The sequence below is a fragment of the Hypomesus nipponensis genome, chromosome 25, assembly GCF_054491055.1.
Source record: "Hypomesus nipponensis isolate SF chromosome 25, ASM5449105v1, whole genome shotgun sequence".
Taxonomy (NCBI): domain Eukaryota; kingdom Metazoa; phylum Chordata; class Actinopteri; order Osmeriformes; family Osmeridae; genus Hypomesus; species Hypomesus nipponensis.
This window is the reverse complement of record NC_140385.1, coordinates 7,626,221-7,650,183: the sequence shown is the minus strand read 5'-3', so window position 1 is coordinate 7,650,183 and position 23,963 is coordinate 7,626,221. Positions and strand designations below refer to the sequence as shown.

General features: G+C 37.1%; 2 protein-coding genes across 6 annotated transcripts in view; both read left to right on the top strand.

Moving 5' to 3' along the window:
• The window catches only part of LOC146222130 (protein phosphatase 3 catalytic subunit alpha), a 29,689-nt gene extending 13,233 nt beyond the window's left edge, over positions 1-16,456 (top strand). For 2 of the 4 annotated variants that reach the window (XM_084691219.1, XM_084691221.1), the window contains exons 4-14: positions 311-422; positions 659-804; positions 1,216-1,355; positions 1,453-1,530; positions 1,814-1,908; positions 6,145-6,270; positions 6,538-6,609; positions 7,805-7,831; positions 9,179-9,263; positions 9,563-9,660; positions 14,531-16,456. In XM_084691219.1, the coding sequence (XP_084547345.1) occupies positions 311-422; positions 659-804; positions 1,216-1,355; positions 1,453-1,530; positions 1,814-1,908; positions 6,145-6,270; positions 6,538-6,609; positions 7,805-7,831; positions 9,179-9,263; positions 9,563-9,660; positions 14,531-14,730 (1,179 nt within the window). In that variant the 3' untranslated portion in view covers positions 14,731-16,456. Of the gene's footprint in view, positions 1-310; positions 423-658; positions 805-1,215; positions 1,356-1,452; positions 1,531-1,813; positions 1,909-6,144; positions 6,271-6,537; positions 6,610-7,804; positions 7,832-9,178; positions 9,264-9,562; positions 9,661-10,350; positions 10,458-14,530 lie in introns of those variants that run through there. The other 2 variants (XM_084691222.1, XM_084691220.1) reach the window with 2 other exon arrangements.
• Positions 16,457-16,644: 188 nt separating this feature from the next.
• On the top strand, positions 16,645-23,753 carry LOC146222129 (uncharacterized). 2 transcript variants are annotated; one of them, XM_084691929.1, is made up of 11 exons: positions 16,645-16,796; positions 18,566-18,613; positions 18,999-19,085; positions 19,579-19,677; positions 19,961-20,089; positions 20,488-20,523; positions 20,606-20,635; positions 20,956-21,057; positions 21,174-21,198; positions 21,482-21,564; positions 23,522-23,753. In XM_084691929.1, exons 1-11 carry the CDS (start codon positions 16,739-16,741, stop codon positions 23,533-23,535), a joined length of 711 nt encoding a protein of 236 aa, XP_084548055.1. In that variant the 5' UTR covers positions 16,645-16,738; the 3' UTR covers positions 23,536-23,753. The 2 variants fall into 2 exon arrangements, with proteins under 2 accessions (XP_084548055.1, XP_084548056.1); XM_084691930.1 differs by lacking the exon at positions 18,999-19,085.
• Positions 23,754-23,963: the final 210 nt, after the last annotated feature.

Here is a 23,963-nt window from a genome sequence, read left to right as displayed (position 1 = left end):
ATGATGCTGAAAAGATTTGTCATCGAAAGTGAGGATGAAGACTAGACTCTTTTAATCACTTGTGTCGTTATTTTGTGTTGAAATTAAAGCGATTTTAGCAGAACCATGTTCCGCTTTCTATCAAAAGTAATGAGTTGCTAGGCAACACATGAAACACAGCGTGAGGAGACTTGAGAGCTAGCTACAATTAGCCTAGAGGTACCATTTATTTTTGTTTACAAAATGCATGTTATTAATTAGAGCAGCACCTTTAAATAAGACATGATGCAATATAATAACTAAATCTCCTTCTCCTTGTCCTTTACTACAGTGTGTTCTTTACTTGTGGGCCTTGAAGATTCTTTACCCCAAAACACTGTTTTTGCTGCGTGGGAACCACGAATGTAGACATTTAACAGAGTATTTCACTTTTAGGCAGGAATGTGAGTATTTTGTTGCGAATTTGATTTACAATCCTTGATTTATACAATGTTAATTGTAACATTAACCAGAACTTGTGAATTTGGACTGAAAGAAAACCCTTGGGGTGGAATACTGTGTAACTTGGCTTACTGATCTTCTGAATATTTATTAGTACCTTTTCACCCAGGCACAGCATGTCCTGGTGTGTGAGCACTGAGCCCCTGGTGTTTGATTTGCTCTATTTCCACCATGACAGGTAGAATTAAGTATTCTGAGAGGGTGTACGACGCCTGTATGGATGCCTTTGACTGCTTGCCTCTCGCTGCCCTCATGAACCAGCAGTTCCTCTGCGTACATGGAGGACTGTCTCCAGAAATCACTAATCTGGATGACATCAGGAAAGTAGGTGTAGTATTTTGTACTCAAATGATCAATTTTCACAAGTAAAAAGTATTTAACTTCATATATTATTTATATTAATATGTTATTGTATGTTTCAACATAATCACCTTAATAATACTATTCCGATGACTATGTTACAATTTTTTGTAAAATCATTGGTTGGTTTAAACCTGAACACTATTAATTGACCATCACAGCAAAATCCTTAACAATGCGCCACCACTCTCAACCCCAAGAGGGCATTAGAACACAGTGAACTCCCTTAGACCCACGCTTTGAAAAAGGCCTGATGAAAGTCAAGCCCAGGAGCCTCTAGTAGCCTGCAAAGAAACCTTTTGGAATGGCTGAGATCCTGGACATTCTCTCATCTCTTCAGTGTCTCCTAACAGGCCCTGTCTGTGTTCTCTGTAGTTAGACAGGTTCAAAGAGCCTCCTGCGTATGGACCCATGTGTGACCTGCTGTGGTCTGACCCCCTGGAGGACTTTGGGAATGAAAAGAGCCAGGAACACTTCACACACAACACAGTCCGAGGCTGCTCCTACTTCTACAGGTGGGCCAGTAGATCATTCACTACCACCATGTGTAGCACCTAAGGACTCGGCTAACTGACTGAAATATGTGTTAAATGATGTGTCTTCTCTTCCTAGCTACCCAGCAGTCTGTGACTTTCTGCAACACAACAACTTATTATCGGTCATCCGGGCACATGAAGCCCAGGATGCTGGGTGAGCCACTTTACCTCACGTTTCACATGGCTCTTATCACAATTATTACACATACCTTCCAAGTTGGTAGCACTAAAGAATTTCCAGACTTTTATTGTGGAACTTGCCCTTGGAGTGAATGTTTTGTTTTACTTGTTTTCTGTACCAACATTTTTCTGGATTTAGATTGTATGTCTTTGAAAAGTATGTAGATTGTACAATGTAGTGTTTTGGTAGTGCTTTACTTGGTTTGGTGCCAATGTAGATCTCATAAATGAGACTCTTCTTGCTTTTTTTTCTCCAGATATCGCATGTACAGGAAGAGCCAGACTACAGGTTTCCCTTCACTAATCACCATCTTCTCAGCACCCAATTACTTAGACGTGTACAACAACAAAGGTAAATGGCATTATTTTATTAGGAAATCATTAGTTTATTTTTTTAAAGGGAGGTGTTGAGGCCAGTGACAGAATAACTGCTGATACCATAATACATTTTTCGTTCAATTATAATGACTTAATAATAATTAAATAAAATGACCATGTATTATTTTACGGAATAAAATATAATTAAACTCTGTGTGTGATAACTAAGTGTAACTTGATAACTTTGATAGTTATTTGAGTATATTATTAACAATGATAAATCTAATAATATAACCACTTATAAATAGCAACAATATAGGCTCAACATTTATTACAACAAGCTATTCTGCTATCATTTTGGACTGCATAGAAATTGCTAAAAAAAAATACTAATAAATCTGCAGTTGCTAGGTGATAGGCCATTGTAGAATAATGCAATTCCCCCATATTACATCGTGTTGTTTTTGTCAAAGCTTGCCATCGGGATGTTGGCTTATTTACTTGTTACATGTATGTTATGTTTCCGGCATATTGATGCTGGATATAAAAAACAACATTGCCATGTGTACGTACTCTGATTTGTTTACAAACTTCCTTGTGTGTCAAATTGTGAAAACTCAGTGAAAACACATCTTTCAGTTAAATGTTTTATGAGTGATTTGAAGTCCTCCCTTTCCGCTGACTAGAATTGGATTCAGATGAGAGTGGGTGGCTATGGGAAACATGCATTTTTAGAGATAATTTAAGATGCATTATTCTTAAAAAGGTAACCTATGACAGCCAGAAATAATGCTAAACCAGTACAAGGTGGAAATTACGTTTTTACTGAATAAAATAATCTAGATTGACGTACTGATGCACGAAGCATTTAGATTTTGTGACATGTTACAGGCAGCGGCCACCAGCATGAAGCAATACATCAATTTTTGTTTAAAGAATTTGGTGAGTTGTTGCATTTTGACACGACACCACCGGGGGCATCGTGGAGCACATTTAAGCTACCCTAACCTAACATAACCCCACTGAGCTTTAAGAAAGTGTGTTCGATTTACACTGATGTTTTGTCTACAGTATCGAAGGCTAAACATATTCTGACTAGTTCTATTAGGCTAACATCCTGCCACGTGACATTTTTAAGATGGCAATTTTTTTTTAAATTAGTTGTGTGATTACTGGAGCCTTCTTTATTTTGTTTGCTTAACAGATAGGTTGGTAAGCTACATGTAAAGTCTACAACAAATCTTACGTCAAATCTAAAACACATCTCAGTCTATTTAATCTGCATTCACTTGGTTGGAAAGACAGTTTCGTCGCAGTCAGTCCCAGTTGGTTACTTTTTCACAACACATGATCCTATGCATTCGTATCCGGAATTAGTTCTTTAAGTAAGCTTTACCTAGAGTGATATTTAGCTTTACTATGTCACCTACTGCTTGATGACGGTTGTCACTTCATCATGGGGATTTGCGTAAAGACATTTTTGCAAATATTTGTCTTTGATCTTGGAGATTGGCCATCTGTGCTAATTTTGTAACTGATCTAAAGTATTTTTATTCTGTCAATAACAGGGGCGGCGCCAAATTAATGCAGGTGCTGAGGGGGTGCTAGATAATTGACAGGGGTAGCTGCGCAATTATATATATATATATATATATATATATATATATATATATATATATATATATATATATATATATATATATATATATATATATATATAGATATAGATATAGATATAGATATAGATATAGATTATATATATATAGATATATAGATATAGATATAGATTATATATATATAGATATATAGATTATATATAAATACTATTTATAAATGAGCAATATTTTTGGGGTGCTATCAGGGTCTTTCTTGGGGGTGCTGAAGCACCTGCTAGCCCCTCCCTAGCGCTGCCCATGGTCACTGACATTTGCGTTGTATTGCGATTAGGCTTTTTAAGTCACAATTTCATGGTTTCATTCATATAGAAGTACAGTTTCGATGCAAAAGAAAATGTTTCTCATTAAATGTTTTGCTCTTGTTAATATTAATGAATCATTACCATTTAGTTTTCCTATCGCTTAAATGCTACTTATATACATAAAACAGCAAATATTACGAGTTTGAGAGTAGTAGATATGCAAAAGCAAGCAGCGTTTTGTGTCCATGAGTTTTCAGTACATGAATATCTGACATTTTCTGTATCAAGAACTTTCTACTTTCCTGACTGCTTTAGTAGTTAGCTAGTCAGCACCATCTGTATTATGAACTCTACCTCTACCTGGTGGTTGTCATGGAGGTGACCAGGTGGTACATCTTGCCTTGAGGCCTCAACTATATGAATTGCCTAAGTATTGTAGGGAAAGCACTCTTCAGCTTGCACATTTCTTATTTAAAATAATACAAATATTGATGTGTGTATGGTTTAGGGGATTGTCTCTGCAGTGAGTACATATTCTGAGAAATGGTGCCGTTAAAGGTGCCTTTTATCATTTTTGCAAATATTTTCCTTTTCCATTTTTCCGTTGAGACTTTGGTCAAAACTGATCAGGAAAATACATTTCCCCTTTTTTCCTTTTCTTTTGTTAAATGCCTCCTGTATTTCTTTTTTTTAGATTTCACCTTGCATAACATTTCTCTGTCTCCCTCAGGTATGGTTGGGAGAGATAATTTATCCAGAAAGGCCTGCATGTCAGCCAGGGTATTGCTGGGGTCTGAGCTGTAGAGTGCCAGGTAGTATCCAGTCTTGTTTTATGTTTTTATGTTCCAGGTTGGTCAGATGAGTCTCTAGTAAAAGACCCATATTTTACTTTTATGATGAGATCTTTTTTTTCTCCCATTTGAAAGCGTATTGATTTCTGCTATTTGATAGTAATCTATCAAATGTTTTACATAATTCTAAATACCTCTGTTGACAGTTTTGTCACATAAAACGAACAATATAAAAAAAGGAAAAATAGGACAAATATATATACATAAGGATGATAAATCATGGGTCTTTTCATGAAATAATGATTAATACACGTATTCCTTCTCATAGGTATTTATATAATTTCCTTTCCTTCTGTTCCCCAAAAGGGAAAATGTCACGATTTTAGGAACCATAACTTTATATAGTATAGTAACACTTAAGGTCAGTGAGAGGTCAGTGTCCACAATGGAGATTTCCCATTTTCCCGAGTTTATCCATTTCTTGGATTCCGTGAAAAGCTGGCAACCAGTTTAGTTTCAATAGAAGCAAGATCCGTCGAAAGTGTCAAATACAATTTCTGTCCTGTTACTTAGTGATTGTGTTGACTTGTTCAGCTTTTAGTTTCTGCCTAATCTACTGTACCGTACTGTCAGTATTGGATTTCCTCTGCTCTGGTTAGTGCTTTGGTTTCATTTGGTGACATTTAGATTCTGTAATCTCACGCTACACATCGTAAAGCATACTGATGTTAAAATGAGCTTATTACATCACATTTACAGAAACTAGTTTTATATTTCAGTTCCACAGTACATTAAACATTATGACAAAAAGTGCTCTGAATGTGAACAACTCTGAACAACTGCGCACTAGATTTATAATCTAGGAACAGATCAATCATAAAAGCAGCTTCCGCATACAGTCTACATTTTTGGATGGATATAAATAAGAAACCTTGTAGCAAAATGATTATTCTCTTGGAATTTTTTTTCTTAAAGCACACTTTTTATGTTGGCTTTGTCTTTTCCTGCTACAATGCAATCAAGCTTTTATTCCCATTTCCACACACTTCTGTTCCCTGTTAAAAGCTTTCAGGTGAAGGTTGTTGGGACCAGTTGTCTGGAGTCTGAATGCTCTCTTAATCATCACCAGCTACATAAGCCTTACTCTAATGGGCTGCATGGTTGGCCATCGCACATCCAGCATTTCATGTTGATCATCCAAATGGTTATGTCTGAACCATTCAAAGTTGCCCCATAACTGCATCAAAATTGCTCATTCAGAAGTATCATCCCACCATACAATTCTACTTATCAGGAAGAATAATGTGCAGTTCATGGGCAAATCAAACTTTTTTTTAAATCAGAATTTAGCTATTGAGATGGCAGGTCCATGAACCCATAGAATCCCACAGTAAATGATATACTCTTTTTACATTTTGTTTGAATAATTGTTACATTACATTTACGTAAGTGGTGAAGTAGTTTGGAGGCTGCTTCACTTTAACTTGAGAAAAAAGCAATTTCAGTACAAATGATTGAGGATAGAATTTGAGTACTTTCGACATATTTGATCTATCTGCAGCTGCCGTGCTGAAGTATGAAAACAACGTGATGAACATCCGACAGTTCAACTGTTCTCCTCATCCATACTGGCTGCCCAATTTCATGGACGTCTTCAGCTGGTCCCTGCCCTTTGTTGGGGAAAAAGGTAGGCTTGTAATGAGACACCATATTAGTTTTACATACATTATCCTCATACATTAAAATAAGATTGTATTTCAGTAATGTTAAAAACCACGCTGTGTCACCATGTTTAATAGGTGGGTTAGGGTTAGCCTTTGATTCTACTCAGAGACACTAAATTACTCAAATATGGTTTTTATTTCACTATATGTTCCCTGTAATCTTTGTCCCACCTTCTCTCCTCTCTCTCTTTCCCTTGCTCTGCCGTTCTTCTTATCCTCTCTCTCTCCAGTCACTGAGATGCTGGTCAACGTCTTGAGCATCTGCTCCAATGACGAGCTGATGACCGATGAGGAGATGGATGGTAAGTCTGGAGCGAAGTGTTTGACAAAAGCAACATCTCCATTTCCTCTTTCATCATCCAGCAGGTTAAATAGCAACAGAACTGAGATGGTTTGGTCTACTACCAAAAATATAGTATTTGAACACTTGATTTCCACCTGTCAATTAACTCATTTTCATAGGAATAAGAAGGAATGGGTCTCTCAAAATATTATAGATGTTACTCGTCTCGCTTACCATTGTGATTTTCAAATCTTTACCAAACCCGTATTCCATATAGCACTTTCTCTTTTTATCTTTTATCTACCATCTCCACTCATGTGGAATCGTGACATTCCTCCCTTAGTCTTTGTTGGCATTCAGCTTGGCAGGCAATGTGCCAGGATACATTTCATATTTGTTATGTCCTGATTTAACTGGAAACCTGCATCTCCAAGTTATACTGGTTGTGTACAGTATATCTCTTGATCTTTGGATACTCCACCCTGTCATTTGTTTGCTATGTCCTTCCATGTACGTCATTGTCATCCCAAACAGGCAAAGGAAACTTCATGAAATCATATCCTGTTTGGGTGAAGGGAAGGTATTGAAGCTAGGCTCTGAGAGTCGGGGGGGGATTCTGTTTAACTAGTGATGAGCAGAGACTGACAACATGAGGTATTTTCAAGATGGACATTCCCAATTCATCGGTTTAAATGTCACAAAACCATACAAACAGGCCACGAATTTCCAGGCTCTAAATGTTCCCTCACAATGGGAGCTCTTCTACCTTGTATTCATACTTGGGTATGCTATCCCTTTTTCATTTGTTTTCTCATCATTCCTTTCTTGTTTTTAATTCATTGTTTTGTCAGACTACTTTTGTTGCTGCTATAATGCACCTCTACACTCGACTTTCCCTTTCCCCACAATATCCATTGTGATCATATTGTTGTTTTCTCTTTATCTCAAGTTCTCTTTCTCACTCTCTCGTCTTCCCTCCATGATCTTTCTCCCTAAACCCCTCAGTCATTATTTCTGTTGCTCATGCTAAGTCTGTCATTCTCTGTTATCTCATTTAATGTGTCTCTTTTCTATTTTTCAGAGTTTTGCTTAAGACATTGCTTTTCTTATTCCCCTTGGATGGGCTTTGGCCCTCCTCCTCCTTTTCTATCATTTCACAGCCATCCACTGATCTGTCTATCTTTTCTGTTCTCTTCTGGGGTGTTCTTGAGAAGGACAACTAATATATGCCCCCAAGAAAGGTACCACCATCAGTAATATTCTCGTTTGCATCATAAACCTTTGTGGTGCCTGCTTGTGTACTTTGTAAATAATTTTAACACCGGACTAACATTATAAGTGCCAAAATAATTCTCATAATGGCTCTTGACAGTAGTATGGATCGGCATGTCTTGCAGGTAGAATCTAAAGTATGATTTCATTTGAAACCACAGAATTTCTCCACGCCTTGACTCCCAATCTGCTTTGCCATCATTTCCATGTGTGTTTAAAAATAAATATTTCGTGACCGTGTCATGTGCTGGTACCATGTGAAGGTGTCTCCTTGAATCTACCTAAGGATACATATATTAGATGATGAAATACAGAATTACAGTACGTAGCTACACTACAAACACAATATACAAACTGAAATACACAAATTTGTCTTTAATTGTTTGACCAATAAAAAGGCCCAAGACACTCCACGGTTCCCTTCTAAATGCTCTTTGCAGTGGCCCTCACATAACAATGGGGAAACCTCGACCGTAGGTCAAGCTGGGACAGTGCTGTCCTATGGAGAGAGTACTGATGCTTCATGTCACCCAGTCTGTTCCGAATACGTGAGTCAGATATATGGAGAGAGAGAAACCTTCCAATTGTTTTTGTTTTGTATTTCCATTTACACAGCGTAACGTTTTGCTGTTATGCCTGACAAATTACTGCTACTGTTTGCTAGTCACATCCTCAAGTGTCTGGTTTCGTATTGCCTTCCCTGGAGTACTTACTGTTAGAATCAAATTGCTGAGAACTTATAGTCTGATCTGTCTCATCGAAAATAAGCATTCTTTTTCATTAAACGGTGAAAGGAAGGATGCATGATGAATGTCAAGGGTTTCTTGCAGTTAAATTTTAGTCACTGTATTATTTTTGGGGAATCTGGAAAACTGGTTTGTAGTAACTTATCTGACACTACTGTGTCCATTACTGTGTATGTCTAGGCTTTTGTTATGCTAGCTAAAGTTTGATATTTGATTAATCAACATTAATAAAAGCACATTTCACACACATGGAATGTTGTACAGTGGATGTTTGGCTTTGCTTTGAATATGAAGTGTTGAGAAATAACAAGTTCAGTGCATATCTAGGAAATAAATCAGTTTTGTGTTTAGCTTTAAAAACTGTACTTTGGATATGGACCTCATGGGATTGCATTAATGGTTTCTGATGTTAGTTTTGATAGCACTCAAAACAATACTCTCACGTATTAATTAAAATACACTTTTGAACTTTTCAATACCACCAACACTACCACTGGCACTGACTTTTTTTGAATATATGTGTGTTTACGTGTGTTTACGTGTGTGTACATGTCTTTGTTTGTTCTCCAGGGGCCACCGCCTCTGCACGCAAGGAGGTCATCCGAAACAAGATCCGAGCGATTGGCAAGATGGCCAGGGTATTCTCTGTCCTCAGGTAGGAGAGTCATGGGGATAGGAGGGACAGTCAGTGGGACAGGTATTCAGACCCTGGGTTGCTAGATCCCAAGCTGGAGCTTCAAGATGAACTTGAGTGGTTTGTTTTCTAAGCTTTCTAACTTTCTAAGCTTTTTAACAGCTAAAATAAAATGCATAAAACATGCTCATTCGTAAAGTATCGATCATGCAGATGTCACAGGCCACAGGCCTAATTGCACTATTAAATGATGACTTACTAACAGCTTAAAATGCCATTCTCCTCAATACGTACCTCCCCTGGCTTGGCTGCCCCTGCAGAGAGGAGAGTGAGAGTGTCCTGACGCTAAAAGGCCTGACCCCCACTGGTATGCTGCCCAGCGGAGTCCTGTCTGGAGGCAAGGAGAAGCTGCAGAATGGTGAGTGCTGGTCTCTCCCCCAACCCCCACAGACTCCACCCAACATGTTACTCGCAGTACTGCCTGATAGTACTGACTAAACATATGTTTACTTAAGTTCACTCTGTGTTTTCTGGAGCAAATGAACAATTCGATGGTGACAATGGAGTGCTTTACCAAAAGACAAGCATGAGACGTTCTACTTTGCTTGAGCCCCAACATGTGCTTGGATTTAGGTTGACGTGTGATGTGGTTGGTTTAAAACTGCTACATTCTGTGTATACAGTTCTTACATGAAGGTGACAACAATTACCAACTGATTTAGAGATGGTGTGCCAGAACAAGTTATTTTACAGTATTTAAGAGTAATATAACATGAAAGATAAATACAAATTAAATAACTACAGACAAATGATTGTTGTTTGGAAGCTCACGTTAAACTGATTGGAGCTGAAAATACACTAAATATAGTATAGAAAGACAGTATGTAGTCTCTTTAATTTATGGCAAGTCCATACATGATTATACTAACTCTACAAGAACATTTGCTCCAGTCTTGATATCAGTCATTTCCAGAAGTAACAGGTTATTTCTTTAAATGAAAGTCAAAGCAGCCTATATGCCTTTATTAATATAATTTATTTCTTTATACAATCTACTGGCTTATCTGAAATATTGTCTGTGTCTTCTTCTTTTCCCCCATCTCTCTAGAAACTGCAGGTATATTCTACTGTATATTTTTGTCAAACAACTCGCTTTAACTATGTTAAATTCCAAATACATCAAAATGCATTAAAATGCATCAAAATCTTTAGAAAACTTGTTTCTGAATATATTTGGAATGTGTAGCATATCATCTTCAACCATTTAGACTAGGGGAAAACTATTTCACCTGATCAATTTGTTTCAATTCAAAAATGAAAGTGCTTAACAGTTAAGAATATTTTCTGTGAAATTTAAAGGGAGGGGACTGATTTAGAATTAAGGATGAATTGGAATTGACATAAAATGTGTAGGCAAGGAAATGTTCCTTGTCATCCACAAAGGCAGAAATCCAGATAACTTCACTCTCCTCTCTGTGGTTTCCATGTCAGATTTAGTTGACTATCACTGATCCCTGTTCAATTGGTATGTGTTGGACAAGGATTAGTGAAGTACTTCTGTGCCAAAACAAGATTCTTTTTTACTTCATTACTGAATTTTAAAGCTTATACCATGGCCTGCCAAAAAATAAAACAATATTTAGCAAACATACACATTTGATAGAAATCAGTTTGCCATGAAGTTTCAAGTGGTGACAATATATCTTGATAATAATGTCTCATGGCCAAACAAGTAGCATTATTTTTTAATTTTTTAAAATTCTTTGTCAAATCATTGTTCAACAATTTTTATGGCCTTTTCTTAAGTGTTCCACTTAGCCCAGCCTGCATTTGTTTTGGGCATTAAACACGTTTAAGGCCTGGGTTGTTGTAAGCTATCCCTTACATAGAGCTTAGTTGCCATGGGTGAAGCAACACTCCTCATGGTCACCATTTGGGGCGACACCGTATCACCATAGAGACAGAGTGATGTTCAAGAGATTCTTGTCGCAGCATCAGTAGAATCACAGTCTGCAATCAGGCCTCTCTACTCAGGCAGGCTGTCATGTGCTTCTACTGTTATGTTGTATCCTTTTTAGACTTGTTCAGCTTTAGTGGTTGTTTGTATCACTTTTTATTATTTCATCCAAAGGGAGTTCAGTTTCTGTGTAGAGCCAGCTTTTTAAATATTTTACGTTAATTTGTCTTAATGTGCAACTGTCCGAATACAGTCATTCTAGTATCCCCAGTGGTAAACATGTAACTGCTAACTCTTGCTTTAGAACAGAAGGATATGGTAAGTGGTAAGTAAACTTTTTTGTTGTTGTTCTTTGTCTTTGACAAGGTCTGGTGTTGAGGGCTTCACAGACAATCGGGACATAATAGTTCTATTCTCTCATCTTAGTTGTTCAGCTGCCATTGCATGATTACTGTAGCGGTATTTTTGTCCTGCGTTTAACACCAGTAGCTATGTTCACCACCAGGTCCTCATTAGCACCTCCTTTGTCCTTTGTCACTGTGTGTGATCTTTGTTGACAGTAAATTTGAGTTATAATACTGTTCTACTAAAAGTTACCATAAAGCAGTTATCTTACATAAAATAAACTAGTACGTATGTTTAAAATGCATTACTAAGTGTGTGCCTTCAGTTCTACTAATTAGGTCTATGATTAGAGTTTTGAGGACTCATGGGTTGTGCTGATCAACAGCACTCAACACACCTCATGACTATGACCAAAATGACATGACCCTATGACCTCCGAGTGAGTTATTGTTTTTATGGAGAACAACGGTTACAATCTTCAGGAGATATTTAGGGATGAAGATTGTTTACATCTGGTAGATCGGTTTTCCTGAACTTATCTGGGTAAAACAGTATCTGACATAATCCGTTGAAATTAGCTTTTAGATATGTTTAGTTCAGTAAATCTACAAAACTACTTGTCTTGTGTATTGTTGTTGGACTCTCCATTCTGTCCTCTTCTTGGTCTCTCGTCCTATGTGTTTTGACTTCAATGCGGTGTCCCTTCCCCCTCACTGCCATGCTAACATCCATGTGTGTCTTTTGTCAGAACATGGAAAGTTTAAACATTTGTTTCTGCATTGACTCTTTTTTGCTGCTTAATGACTTGTTCTTCCTGGGACAAAATGAACTCTACTGTATGCTCACTTCTCTCATTCGTTTTGCAACCCCTCTTCTTCTCTTCAGCTACTATTGAGGCTATTGAGACTGACGAAGGTAAATGGGTCTGCCTTCTTCTGTTGCTCATCTGCAGTAGACAGGGGCTTCACTGGGTTTAATATATCTCGCCGTAGTGTGTATAAAGTGTGTTTTGGGCTAACAGACTGTAGAATCACAACAAACCAAAGGTCAAAGCAAAAGGTCAGGGGAAAAGCAAATCCCACTTGTTTCAAAGGGGAACAAGCTATTTTCACAGCCCTGTGAACATACAGTGTAAACAGACAGTTATGATACAAATATTTTTCCTGCTGGAGTACTACTATGTATGACTAAATAATTGTTCCCTTTTAAAGCAATTGACTCAGTAATATTTTGTTCTCATATACTTATTAGCTTCTGATTTAAAAAAAACCCCCATCAAATTTAAATAACAATTCACTCTCCAAGGGAGGCTAATCAGATTCCCCTCTGAAAGAAAAGACCATGAAGAGATTGTAAAAGAACAAACAACTCTACTGAACTCTAAATAGCATCGGGGTCCTGCTATTTATGTTGGAACTGTTCGGTGATTCCTCTGAATGCCCCTTAGACGACTGTAACTTGCAATAGTTTTGATACTCTGCTTCATTTTCCATGTGATTCCTCTTTTACCCTGCTGTGTTGTGTTGTCATTGTAAACTGCTAATAATCTGTCTGACCTGTGCTAAGTCCCACGAGTATGTTGTACAATCTACCCACCGTCACCCACTATCCTTAATTTCTTTCCCAAAAAGTCGTCAAAATCCACGCAAATGATCTCCTTTAAATGTAGCTGTCCTCTTGCAATCTACCAAAATGGCTTTCCTTATGCACTGCATGTTTCTAGCAGGCTAAGAGGTAGACCTTAGAGGTACCTCTCCCCACTCCTTCCTAGTGTCTCTAGACAGGAGGATAGGCTCACTGTGGGAATTCTCTTTTTGGGGTAGTGGATATCTCTATGTTAGCAACTATGTTAGCAGTTTTAAAGTCATGTAGTGTAAAATCTTGTACTCATAGTAACTCATAGTCAATAATCTTGTTCTTGGGAGGTCCGAAATGGTTCTTAATTGTGCACAACAAGGCTAACATTTTCAAAATGCTAGTCAATTCCAAACATTTCCTTAAATATCCAACTTGTTTAATATGAGTAAATATATCTAACCTATTTAATCTGAGACATTTTTGTGCATCTCATGCAAAGTGTGCACACATGACTCATCTGAAAGATGTAGAATGAATACTGTTGCTTCAGATTCATTTGTCTCGACTCTGTAGATACTGAAGAGGTTGCCCATAAAGCTATGCTTTTCTGTACTTTTTGTTTTTAATGTGTACTACACAACAATTCCTTACAATTTACAATTATTTAAGCTTTATTGTAATCTAACGTGACTTTCTCATGTAAAATGCCACTTTCTTTAGTTTTACCTTTAGATTTGAATGCATTGTATATGACCTTTCATTGTAAAATACATATTTGTGGTATATTAGAAAACTTTTGACCTCCAGCATCTTTCATGCTCTCAAATAGTTCAGCAGAATCATGTAATTCTATCTCTATTGTGTTTATTTGCAATGGTTGTGCTGCTATTTTACTCTACAATATACATTTTCAGTTTGTTTGTTTATTATTTTAGATTACTCTTACTCTTTAATTAAGTTGAACACAAAAGCAAGATTCTAGAGCCGACAGTTCAGTAAATGTATGTTTGTCGAATCAAAGATGTCATAGATGTTAATCTAACCTGCAATAATGGCTACTAGATACCCAAACATAAATGTAAGAATGTGATTTTTTTTTAAATCATTAGTCTTGTTCAAAGAAAAACATCAGTCTAGTGTTCTTTGTGGTGAAATGATTAATTAAGTTATCACCAAATATTTGTACCAGTTTCTACAGTATGTACTGAACTGAACAAAAGCAAAGGCAACCCAAATATATTGATGACAATGATGTACTGTGCGTGTGGATGTGTGTGTGTGTGTGTGTGTGGATGTGTGTGTTTGATCCTACTATTTCACACTGGTGTGAAGAAATATTAAACATTCTACATCTCTGTTTTTCTAAATCTCCCTCCATTCCCACTATCCCCCTCTCCCCACCCTTCAGCCATAAAGGGATTCTCGCCCCAGCACAAAATCACAAGCTTTGCGGAGGCCAAGGGTCTGGACCGCATCAACGAACGGATGCCCCCTCGCAGAGACACGCTGGCTTCAGACGCCAGCCTCAACTCCCTCAACAAGGCCCTGTCCTCCGAGACCAACGGCACAGACGTGAAGGCCAACACCAGCAGCAGCAACATCCAGTGAACAGAACAGACATCCTGCTGTTGAGGGTGGCCGGCTGTGGGGTAGGAGATGGGGTCATGCCACCCCCCCATACTGCAGCATGCTACAGCATAGCCATAGAAGACACAGAGGATGCCCCCATGGGTTACGTGATAATGGTGGATCTGAGAAGCAGGGAGATCTCAGTGTACAGGGTGCAACGTCTCCAACTTGTGTTGGGACGATGCAGCACTTTCGAGTCTTTGAATATGCCTTTAAAACGTTTTTCTTTAGTAAAATCTGGTAAGGTATGGTTGGCTTTCATCTTCAGAACGGCCAAGGAATGTGCTTTATTCTGCACCACAGTGGGAATGAGAGTGAGAAATATCTCCAAGGGGAGATTGTATGAGCTCCTCACTCATTTACTGGATAAGGGACTTCTTACTAACTATTGTACGTTTACAAAAATACAGCACTAAACAGCATCAAACACATTTTTGACATATAAAGGTGTACAAACTAAATAAGGACTATTTATTGATTACTTTTTTTCCTATTCTTATAAAATAGCTCTGAGTTGAATTAGGCAGTCTTAAAGAGAATGTTGCAACATTGTTGAAATGCCAAAAAATGTTATATGATTTTGTACAGTTTATGCTTACCTCAGGTTTATTTGGTGTGTGCGTTAACAGGATTATATGTTCAATGGCTAATCGACTTCGTAAAAAATACCTATTTTCTTGGAGCTTCATAACTGGAATTTATGTTTATCTATAGCCTACAAATGTTTTAGATTTCTTTCTTTGAGGAGTGGGATAGAGATTTATTGTGGCTTGCTGGAAGTCTTGCTGGAGTGTTATTTTTTTCTCTTTAAGTATTGCAAACAAAGTAAACAAACTAAAAAGCTTTTTGTTTAGAAAAGTAAACGTGTCTGCCTATGCATGTTTTATAAAATCCGTAAAATGGGTACGTAAAATGGAATTTCATAATTTTGAAATGTATTGTGCTTTCAAGAATATTTACTGGAAATCTGCATTCTTTTAAGTAATACCATAATAATACTTTACAGCTTCAACCACTCTTGAAATTAAAGCATTTAACTATATAAGATGAGGAATCATTTTTAAAATACACTTGAAATTGTGCACAGTCCAGTTTAGCATGATTGAGTATTCCTGTGAGGTATGTAATTACATGTAAAACTGACGCATGAACTGTTATGTCACATAATGGTTTAGGAATGTTTGTTCCGTTTTGTAAGTATGCCACAAAGTGTATTATTATAAGCAGAATTATTTAAAAATTGAAATTATCATTATTTATTATTATGATTACTATAATAATAATGATAAATAGTCATAATAACAATGATACATGTTATTAGTTATCATGATTATTTAATGTGTTATTTGAAACTCTGCTCTTGTATATCAATTACGAATTTGATACTGCTCGATACTTAAAGGAAAAATGAAACTCCATCAACCTTTTTTACTAACTGCTTAAGTGCCCGAGTAATTCACTGCACAACATGAAGCCTTGCTTTTCTAGTCTTCAAAAATGTTAGCAGATGAAGCATGCGCCTGCAACTATGAAAACGTATTTTATATTGCTGTTCAGTAAAGATGCATGAAATGAAATTTAATAAAGATGTTTGCGAGTGTACTATAGCCAGGCTTGCCTACTCTCTGGTTTTCAAGTCTGGAAATCAAAACATTTTAAACAGTGTAAACATACAATAATAAAATGTTCAACAGTATGAATACAATTGATGTGCATTTTATCCATTTTGTTATTGTAGAAGATCCTAAATATACAGTACGTATAAACTTAAATATATTCATAATGTTTTTGATTGTTAGACCTGGCAAAAAAGCACAAAACAGGAGGGAAACTAGGGTATCTCCTCCTCTTGTTGTGAAGGAAGTGTCAAAACAGGCACCAAAAGACTGGAGCCTGACCACCCCTCACACTGCTGGACCAGACGCTTCTGAAGAAAGACACAGCACTCTAAACTTGAAGGAAATTGCTCCAGTAGGCAGTTAACACCATGAAGACTTTCAGGACAGTCGTCGTCTTCTTAGCCTCAATTCAGCTCCTCACAACAGGTAAGAAACTGCTTACAGCCTTCATCACTGGTAGAAACCTAGCCCGAAATACATGGTGAAGCACATACATGTTCTTCTTTTAGCAGATACTCTAATACCATAGATAAACTAGTGTAATAAAAGCAGTTGAAGGATCTCTGGTGATACTAAAGGAAGCCACACGTTAACATATTTGACAAAGACCCATTAATGAGTCAAAGCTTATCCAAATTAGTGTTACTTGTTGGAATCCTTAAATTGTTTTGGTCAGGTTTCACATTTTACAATTCAAATTAATAATTCTCCTGCAATGCAATTTGTTTTGTGCTATATACAGATCCCCATGAAAAAAATAATTTCAGGAAAAGGATGGTCATGTTAACTGATAAATGTTTCCTGTGTGAAAACTTCAATAAAATGTTGTTGTCATGACTGAATGGTGTGAAGGAACAGACTGCAGGCAACAAAATGAGGGAAAGTTTTGTCTATGGACACTGCCAGCTTTCAAATGGGCTGATAGCAATGAGTTAGGGTTAATGAATTATAACTTTTAAAGTTTGATTTTGATTTATAAATGTGATTCAAATTGTTCTATGTAATGATTCAGTTTGCTGAGAAAGTCAGTGACTTTACCTGCATTTCTCGCTCAGTTTGTGGCAAAATGCTAACAAAAAAGTTTTTTTGAAAGTTTTCAGGTTTCAATTATAACACTTACTCTGAAGAGGGCTGAATATGTTGTGGAGTATTACTGGATTTTTAATAATCCTCCGCCATAAATCAAATCTCTGATTTGTTTCATAGGTTGAATGAAACAGACATTAAGTTCAAACCCAGTAACCTTGTCCAACAAAAACTACAGAAGACAGGAAAATTGTAATTGGCCTTTGGCAGTAGCGGTAAAGGGACAACAATAGACTGTTCGAGACAGGATAAGTCTGGACTAAGCAGAGGATATCCACTTGAAAATAAATGTGTGGCAGGAAAGCAGACACATATTTCTTGTCATAGCAAGTAAAAAATCTTCTAACGTAGGATGGATGTGAGTGTTTTTAACCATAGGTCTGTTTTGAATGTATATGCCATGCTCTCTAGAAGTGTACATGGGTATGGAACAGTATTATAAAAGTAATCTTTAGAAGTCAGGTGATTTTGAGACATGATTGCAGACCAATCTTAAAGAGACAAGCACAGATATCTTAAAGCAATACTAGTACAGCACATCCTGAACACTATCGTTTTTCAGATGGTCACCATCTAAAAGGCCTTTGATGAAAGGAGATTCTGCCCCCTTTAAGACGCTTAACTTCAACAAATCCTTACATCTTTCCCCATCCCTCTACCTCAAACACATTGGTTTAGAGCAGTGACACTTATAAGATAACACACCATGTACCACTCCAATAAAACCTTCAGGAAAAACAGTGCCATGACCAACCAGGGCATTGTAAAATCATATATAATAATATATATAATAATAGCATATCTGCATCATTTTCAGATGGCACATGCCCACGCCCACCCAGTCCAATGGCTGTAGGGAAAGTCCATAGAAAACCACTGTTCTGACAATGGGGTATAAGGGATCTATTTACTTCCCTGTTTTAGTGGAAAGTATGAGGGAACAGAGCATATTAACCTGAGCTTACATGGAATTTCCATGCATGGAATACAGTCAGTGACATGTACATTCCTGTGCTACCAATAGGAGCGAAAACAAGCCAGAAGACAAAAAATCTAGGAATGTCCCTTTATCACGTCATTGAATTCACAAGTTTTTATTTGGCACACAGTTCTCTCAGATGATTCAGCTTTATCTACACCTAAACCTACACCTTCAGGTAGGTATCACTAGCTACATTGACCTTATACATGATTACGGAAGTTTTTATCTGTTTACCCAAATTATTGTATAGTAGACTTGTTAACTTTTCTAATCTAAATGTTTAAAATGTCAACTTTATCATCATGCCTGGCACATTTTCTGTAATATCTGTAATGGTGAGGTCATTTCACCGACCTTTTATTTTTTGCAAAAGTATTTATATCAGGGCAGTAAGTCGAATGGTGGAGGCCTTTGAAGTAAGCACTGGTTGTTCATTTGGAAGCGGAATGGGAAAGCTCAGTGGCTGGTTTGCTTTATGAAAACCAAAGCTAGATCTCCCCCATATCCTGTAAATAATGTTTATAAATGTTAATATAAATGTCTCCTTTATGTTGTAACAGCAACATCATCTGTGGCTCCTTCTGTCACCACCATCAGTAAAACAGTGCCCCCCTCTTCTACTAGCAACGAGACACATTTCACAACAGGTCAGTTAGTCTGTTATGGTTAGGCAAATGTATCCGTGTTACTATATCAATCAACTACTAACTGGGGCTGCTTGTGGATGTGGATGCAGAGACAGTGACATGTTTCCTTTCTCCAACACACCTGATTCAAATGAATAGGTCATTATCAGGCTTCTGCAGAGCTTGATGACAACCCATTCATTTGAATCAGGTGTGTTGGAGCAGAGAAACATTTAGAACATACAGGCCTCTTGCTATCCTAACGCAGCCGCCTCACTCGATATGTTCCAGAGATCTGTTCTGTATTGAGGTTTGAAGACGTATTCGATAATACCCAATTGCTCTTTGAGTGCCAAGTCAATGAAAGGAATAGTTAAGATGAGTTCAAGACAAGTTGGGGTAGGTTGACCAAGAGAGGAAAATTACAATACAAAAGAGATACAGAACCTAGAATCACAATTCATAGAAATGTACTGAGTGGTGACCTAAGCCCCCAGGCCTTTGTTTCCAATAGAGGGAAGTACACCTGCTACAACTGTTATCACCAAAACAACCCAGCTGCCCCTATCAGCCACGCCATCGTCTAGTGGGATCAACAATCATACTATTGAAAGTAAGACCCTAATCTAAATATCTGCCACAGTTTAATTTCAACTGAACTTATGACTAATAATTTCCATTTCAAGGGGGTGGGGGGGTTACTATTTGCCAACAGGACCAATGTTTTTGGATGTGAAAATGCCATTTTGAGTCATTTTTTAAAAGAGAAATGTCCGTACGCTAACTAGTAAACTTTCCCAAGATAAATTTATTAGATGTGTTTAGTAACATCTGGAGAGAGTAATGTGTTAGTTTTACCAAAAGTACCAAACCAGTGCATTCATTCTTCTCGCCAGCGACAACTAAAACAGAACTGAAAGCCAGCAGCTCATCTCAGGCTCCCACTCTAACCCCCTCTAAGACTGATGCAGTGCCAACAAAAAAGGAAGTGCCTGGTACAACCACCCTAAGTACCAACCTGACAGGTAGGAGAGTTCATGGATGTATCAAGACTTTATCACTGTTGAATATATAAGCAGTAAGGTACGAGAGGCAGTACTTTATCGTCAATAAAGTACGTGTTCCAGGGTGTTGTTAGGCCCGACGCGCAGCGGAGGAACTCTCCCCTTTAAGGTAAATGTAAAAAGGCGTACAGTACTTTATGGCTCAATAATGCACACCCCGGAACTCCCTCTCAACCAATCAGAATGCTTGATTTCATCCACCCGTATTATAATTAGGGTTAATGCCTGAGATTGGGTCCACCTTGACTGGCACGTTGGATGAGAGTGTCTGATGTTAAGTACCGAAACACACAATGACCCCCATGATATATGAATCCAATTTCTGTACACTATATTCATGTACAGTCTTCTTTCACCAGGAGGCTTACATAACCTGACTCATAGCTCAAAGGAAGGTAAGAATTGACCTTCCTTATTGGATATTTTTCCAATTACTGAATCTGACTTTGGTTTCATAAGATGATCATTTCTTTACAGTAGGTCCAGACCAATTGAAAGATCCTGATGGTAGGTCTGCTTCCTGTTTCATATTCACTAGCTCTGGCCAATAAACACATACTACACACATTAAGCTAATAAAATGAACAGTAAAATAATATACAATTCCCAGCTGTGCTGCTTTGCCATTTCAAATTTCCATATAAAGACACAGACCCCTTTTTTAAAAATATTTGTTGTTAGTAGTTTGTCAACTCTCCAACAGAATACTTCCTCTATATGTTAACTATTTATGTTCAAAACACTATAGTGTTGCAAGTAAAGTGAAGAAAATTGTGAATGGGTGCTAAGTTGACTTGTCAGCAGGATCCACCTTTGACCTTCCTCAGATAAGACACTCCTGTGGATCCTTCTACCAGTCCTGGGCGTAATCGTTATTGCTGGCATCGTCATTTTCAAATTCAGATGCATGAAGGTCCACGACCACACAGGTATTGCTGAATATAACAGTTTCGCCTCACAGCGAGTGTCAGTCAACTGATCCACAAAAACTTGCTGTCAGTTAACTGCAACATTGACTGTTTTCTGATTGTTTTTCTCTTTTCAGAGATGAATGATCAGGAACATGAGAAGTGAGTATCCTGAGTAAATCAGGAGTGTATGACATCACAAAAGGAAGCTACTACGATCCATAGAACTTTGGATTGCACTAGTTTGCACCTGAATTTCACTGCAATTTTGTGTTAATCAGTTATGAGTTTAACTTGAAGTAAAGGCTCTTTTTTTTCAAACAGTATCATAGTCTTCACATTATTTATTTTAGAAATTATAACACACTAACTATGAATGTAAATATACTGTAAATATTTCTGAGATGGGCTCATATCCGTCTTTCTCTCCTTGCTTTAAATGTAGCGCCTCTTACCAAAGTAGGCCTGACAGCAGCAAAGATGGTGTCATGCTTCTTGGGGTCAAGTCATCAGGAGGAGAGGTCAATGGTAAGTTTTGAACCCATCATTCAGAGGCAGCCTTGTTCAAATTTTAAACGCAGTTTTACATAACTGTAACTGATGTCAACAAATGCAGATGCTTCAACCTCGTATAGCTTGTAAGAGATACTGAGCTCCCTTTTGACATTAGCCACTCAGACCCCTGCTTACAAAGTATGGACAAAACATATTTATATATACAGAAAGTAAAACACTGAATATTGTTCATTCAATTGAGAATACATCTTTATAAAGAAGAACATGAATTTATTTAGGTAAAATGTACGAAGAGATAATATATAAAGTATTTAACATAACATAATAAAATAAGCAATCCTATATAAAATAATGGATGCATTTTCAATGCTTCTTTTTAAAGTGGTGTTTTAGTATGCCTTTGCTTTTAATTGTAATTTTAAACCTTATTTTTCAACTGTTGTTTCAGACCTTTACTGATATTCTCTTACCACATTCTATCATGGACAACTACTTTAACAAGGTGTAAACTTGTTCTCATTCCCAGAAGGTCTGAAGCATTTGACATTGTGCATGTCCCATAATGGTCCATAGTTTTACAGAGTTAGGAGAAGGTGTTTCCTGTGATTTTGCTCCCCCCACCCTTCATAGACCAGCAGGAGATGAAAGATTGGGACTTCCTTACATAAACACAGATTATTTTGGACAAGGCCTATTGTGTGTCCAACGAATGTGGCCCACACTCTATGTGCATGCACCCCCTAAACTTCTACTTCCTCATCTATTAATGTAGAGCACTTGGCTGGTGCCTGCAAGGCGGAAATGTGGTCAATGTTTAGGAATTGTGCTGAGAAGAAGGTTGGGTTGTGACCGGATATCTGAGTTCATATTGATGTTGTTTTTAAACCTTTTTCTTATATCTTATGTAAAACTACAGTATGTAGAACTCTCATTGGTCCATTATATTTAACACAAATAAGATGAATAGGTATTTTTCATTTTGTTTTTTCTTTGATTTGTAAACCCAAAACTTCCCAATCATTTTAAATTGGGATATATTCTTGGTAGACCGTTAGGGGGCAGTACGAAATGATTTATTGATTTATTGATGAATTTATGAAATTAATGACACACTACTGAGTCTTTCTAGTTCTTCAGTCATGTCATTTCATGATTCTATCTATCAAATGAATAGAACATTAATATACTGTGCTATGTTCATACCTTTTGTAGAAATTCTGGTTTTAATGTTATTTTTCACCTTGCAGTGATTAAAATATTCACGTGCATCCTTTATTCTACAGTACATTAAGGTTTCATTAGTTGCTATGCAACTACATAGCAATACCCATAGTAACAATATTGTAGGTACCTAGGAACTGCTAGTTTAAACTTGATTATGGTTTAGCGATACAAGTTATTGCAAGTGAAACTTGATATGGGGAGGTTGGTCTCTACAGGGTTAAATGGGTGTTAACATTGATCTAGTTTTGATAACACAATGTTCAACTGCTCCTTTACAACGTTTATTGTGCCTCCTTATACTACTGTAATAACCTATACTGCTAACACTTCAATTACATTGCAATTCCTGTGAACCTAAAAAATGTTTTGCTCTGTAGGTACACGCTAATGTAGACTTAATGTAAAGTGTCGTCAAATGCTGTGCACATACACAACAAACATACAAAGTATGCATGTTAGAAGGAAGCTATAAATGAACACTATCCTCTTGAAATAACCCACAGGATACAGGGACTGCCTTATCAGCTTGTCCTGAAGGTTATTCCATGTGGATGGACAGTTCAATGTTTTAACTTAAGAGTGCCAACCGGCTGTCCTGTGAGAAAGTCAATACTACCATCTAGTGTTGAACTCTTTAACCATAAAGCTCATCAACATGTTATATGAGAAATGTAAAGTGAACTGTAAAGAATCAATGAAATGTATGAAATATTAAGGTTGATTTATGTTGATTTATGTTTTTCAGCTGTGGCAAGATAATACGGGAGGCTATCGGAAAAAAAAAACTGGAAATAGTAGGCGACAACTGGAAAACTACAACATCGCGCTTACATAGAAATATGGCATCAAGCATGATTGTGGTTGGTAAATGTAAAAGATGACTGCTGAAAGAATTAATTTAAGAAAATCAATTGGTTATGCAAAAAGTTTGTAGGGCCTGTATAATTAAAATAAAGCTTAAAAAATTATCTTTGCAATGTTTGTTTTGTGATTATTATGTTATACCCCTTGCCAGGACAGGTAGAAAAAGTGAAGTAAAAGTAAAAATCGAGCATCACTTCTACAGACTACAATTGTTTACACAAGTGAAGCATGGTATGATTGAGAAGAGTTAGTTTAGTGTAGCCTACGTTTTATAAATAATTTAAGTATGGGCAGAAGTATTAAGCTTTATAGCCGTGTAGAGA

What these genes read in the sequence shown, in the direction of transcription:
- LOC146222129 (XM_084691929.1), top strand. Translation starts at nt 16,739, where the DNA reads ATGAAGACTTTCAGGACAGTCGTCGTCTTCTTAGCCTCAATTCAGCTC. An exon ending in CGAGACACATTTCACAACAG is followed by an intron (nt 19,086 to 19,578) that starts GTCAGTTAGTCT and finishes TGTTTCCAATAG; the next exon opens with AGGGAAGTACACCTGCTACA. An exon ending in GAAGGTCCACGACCACACAG is followed by an intron (nt 21,058 to 21,173) that starts GTATTGCTGAAT and finishes TTCTCTTTTCAG; the next exon opens with AGATGAATGATCAGGAACAT.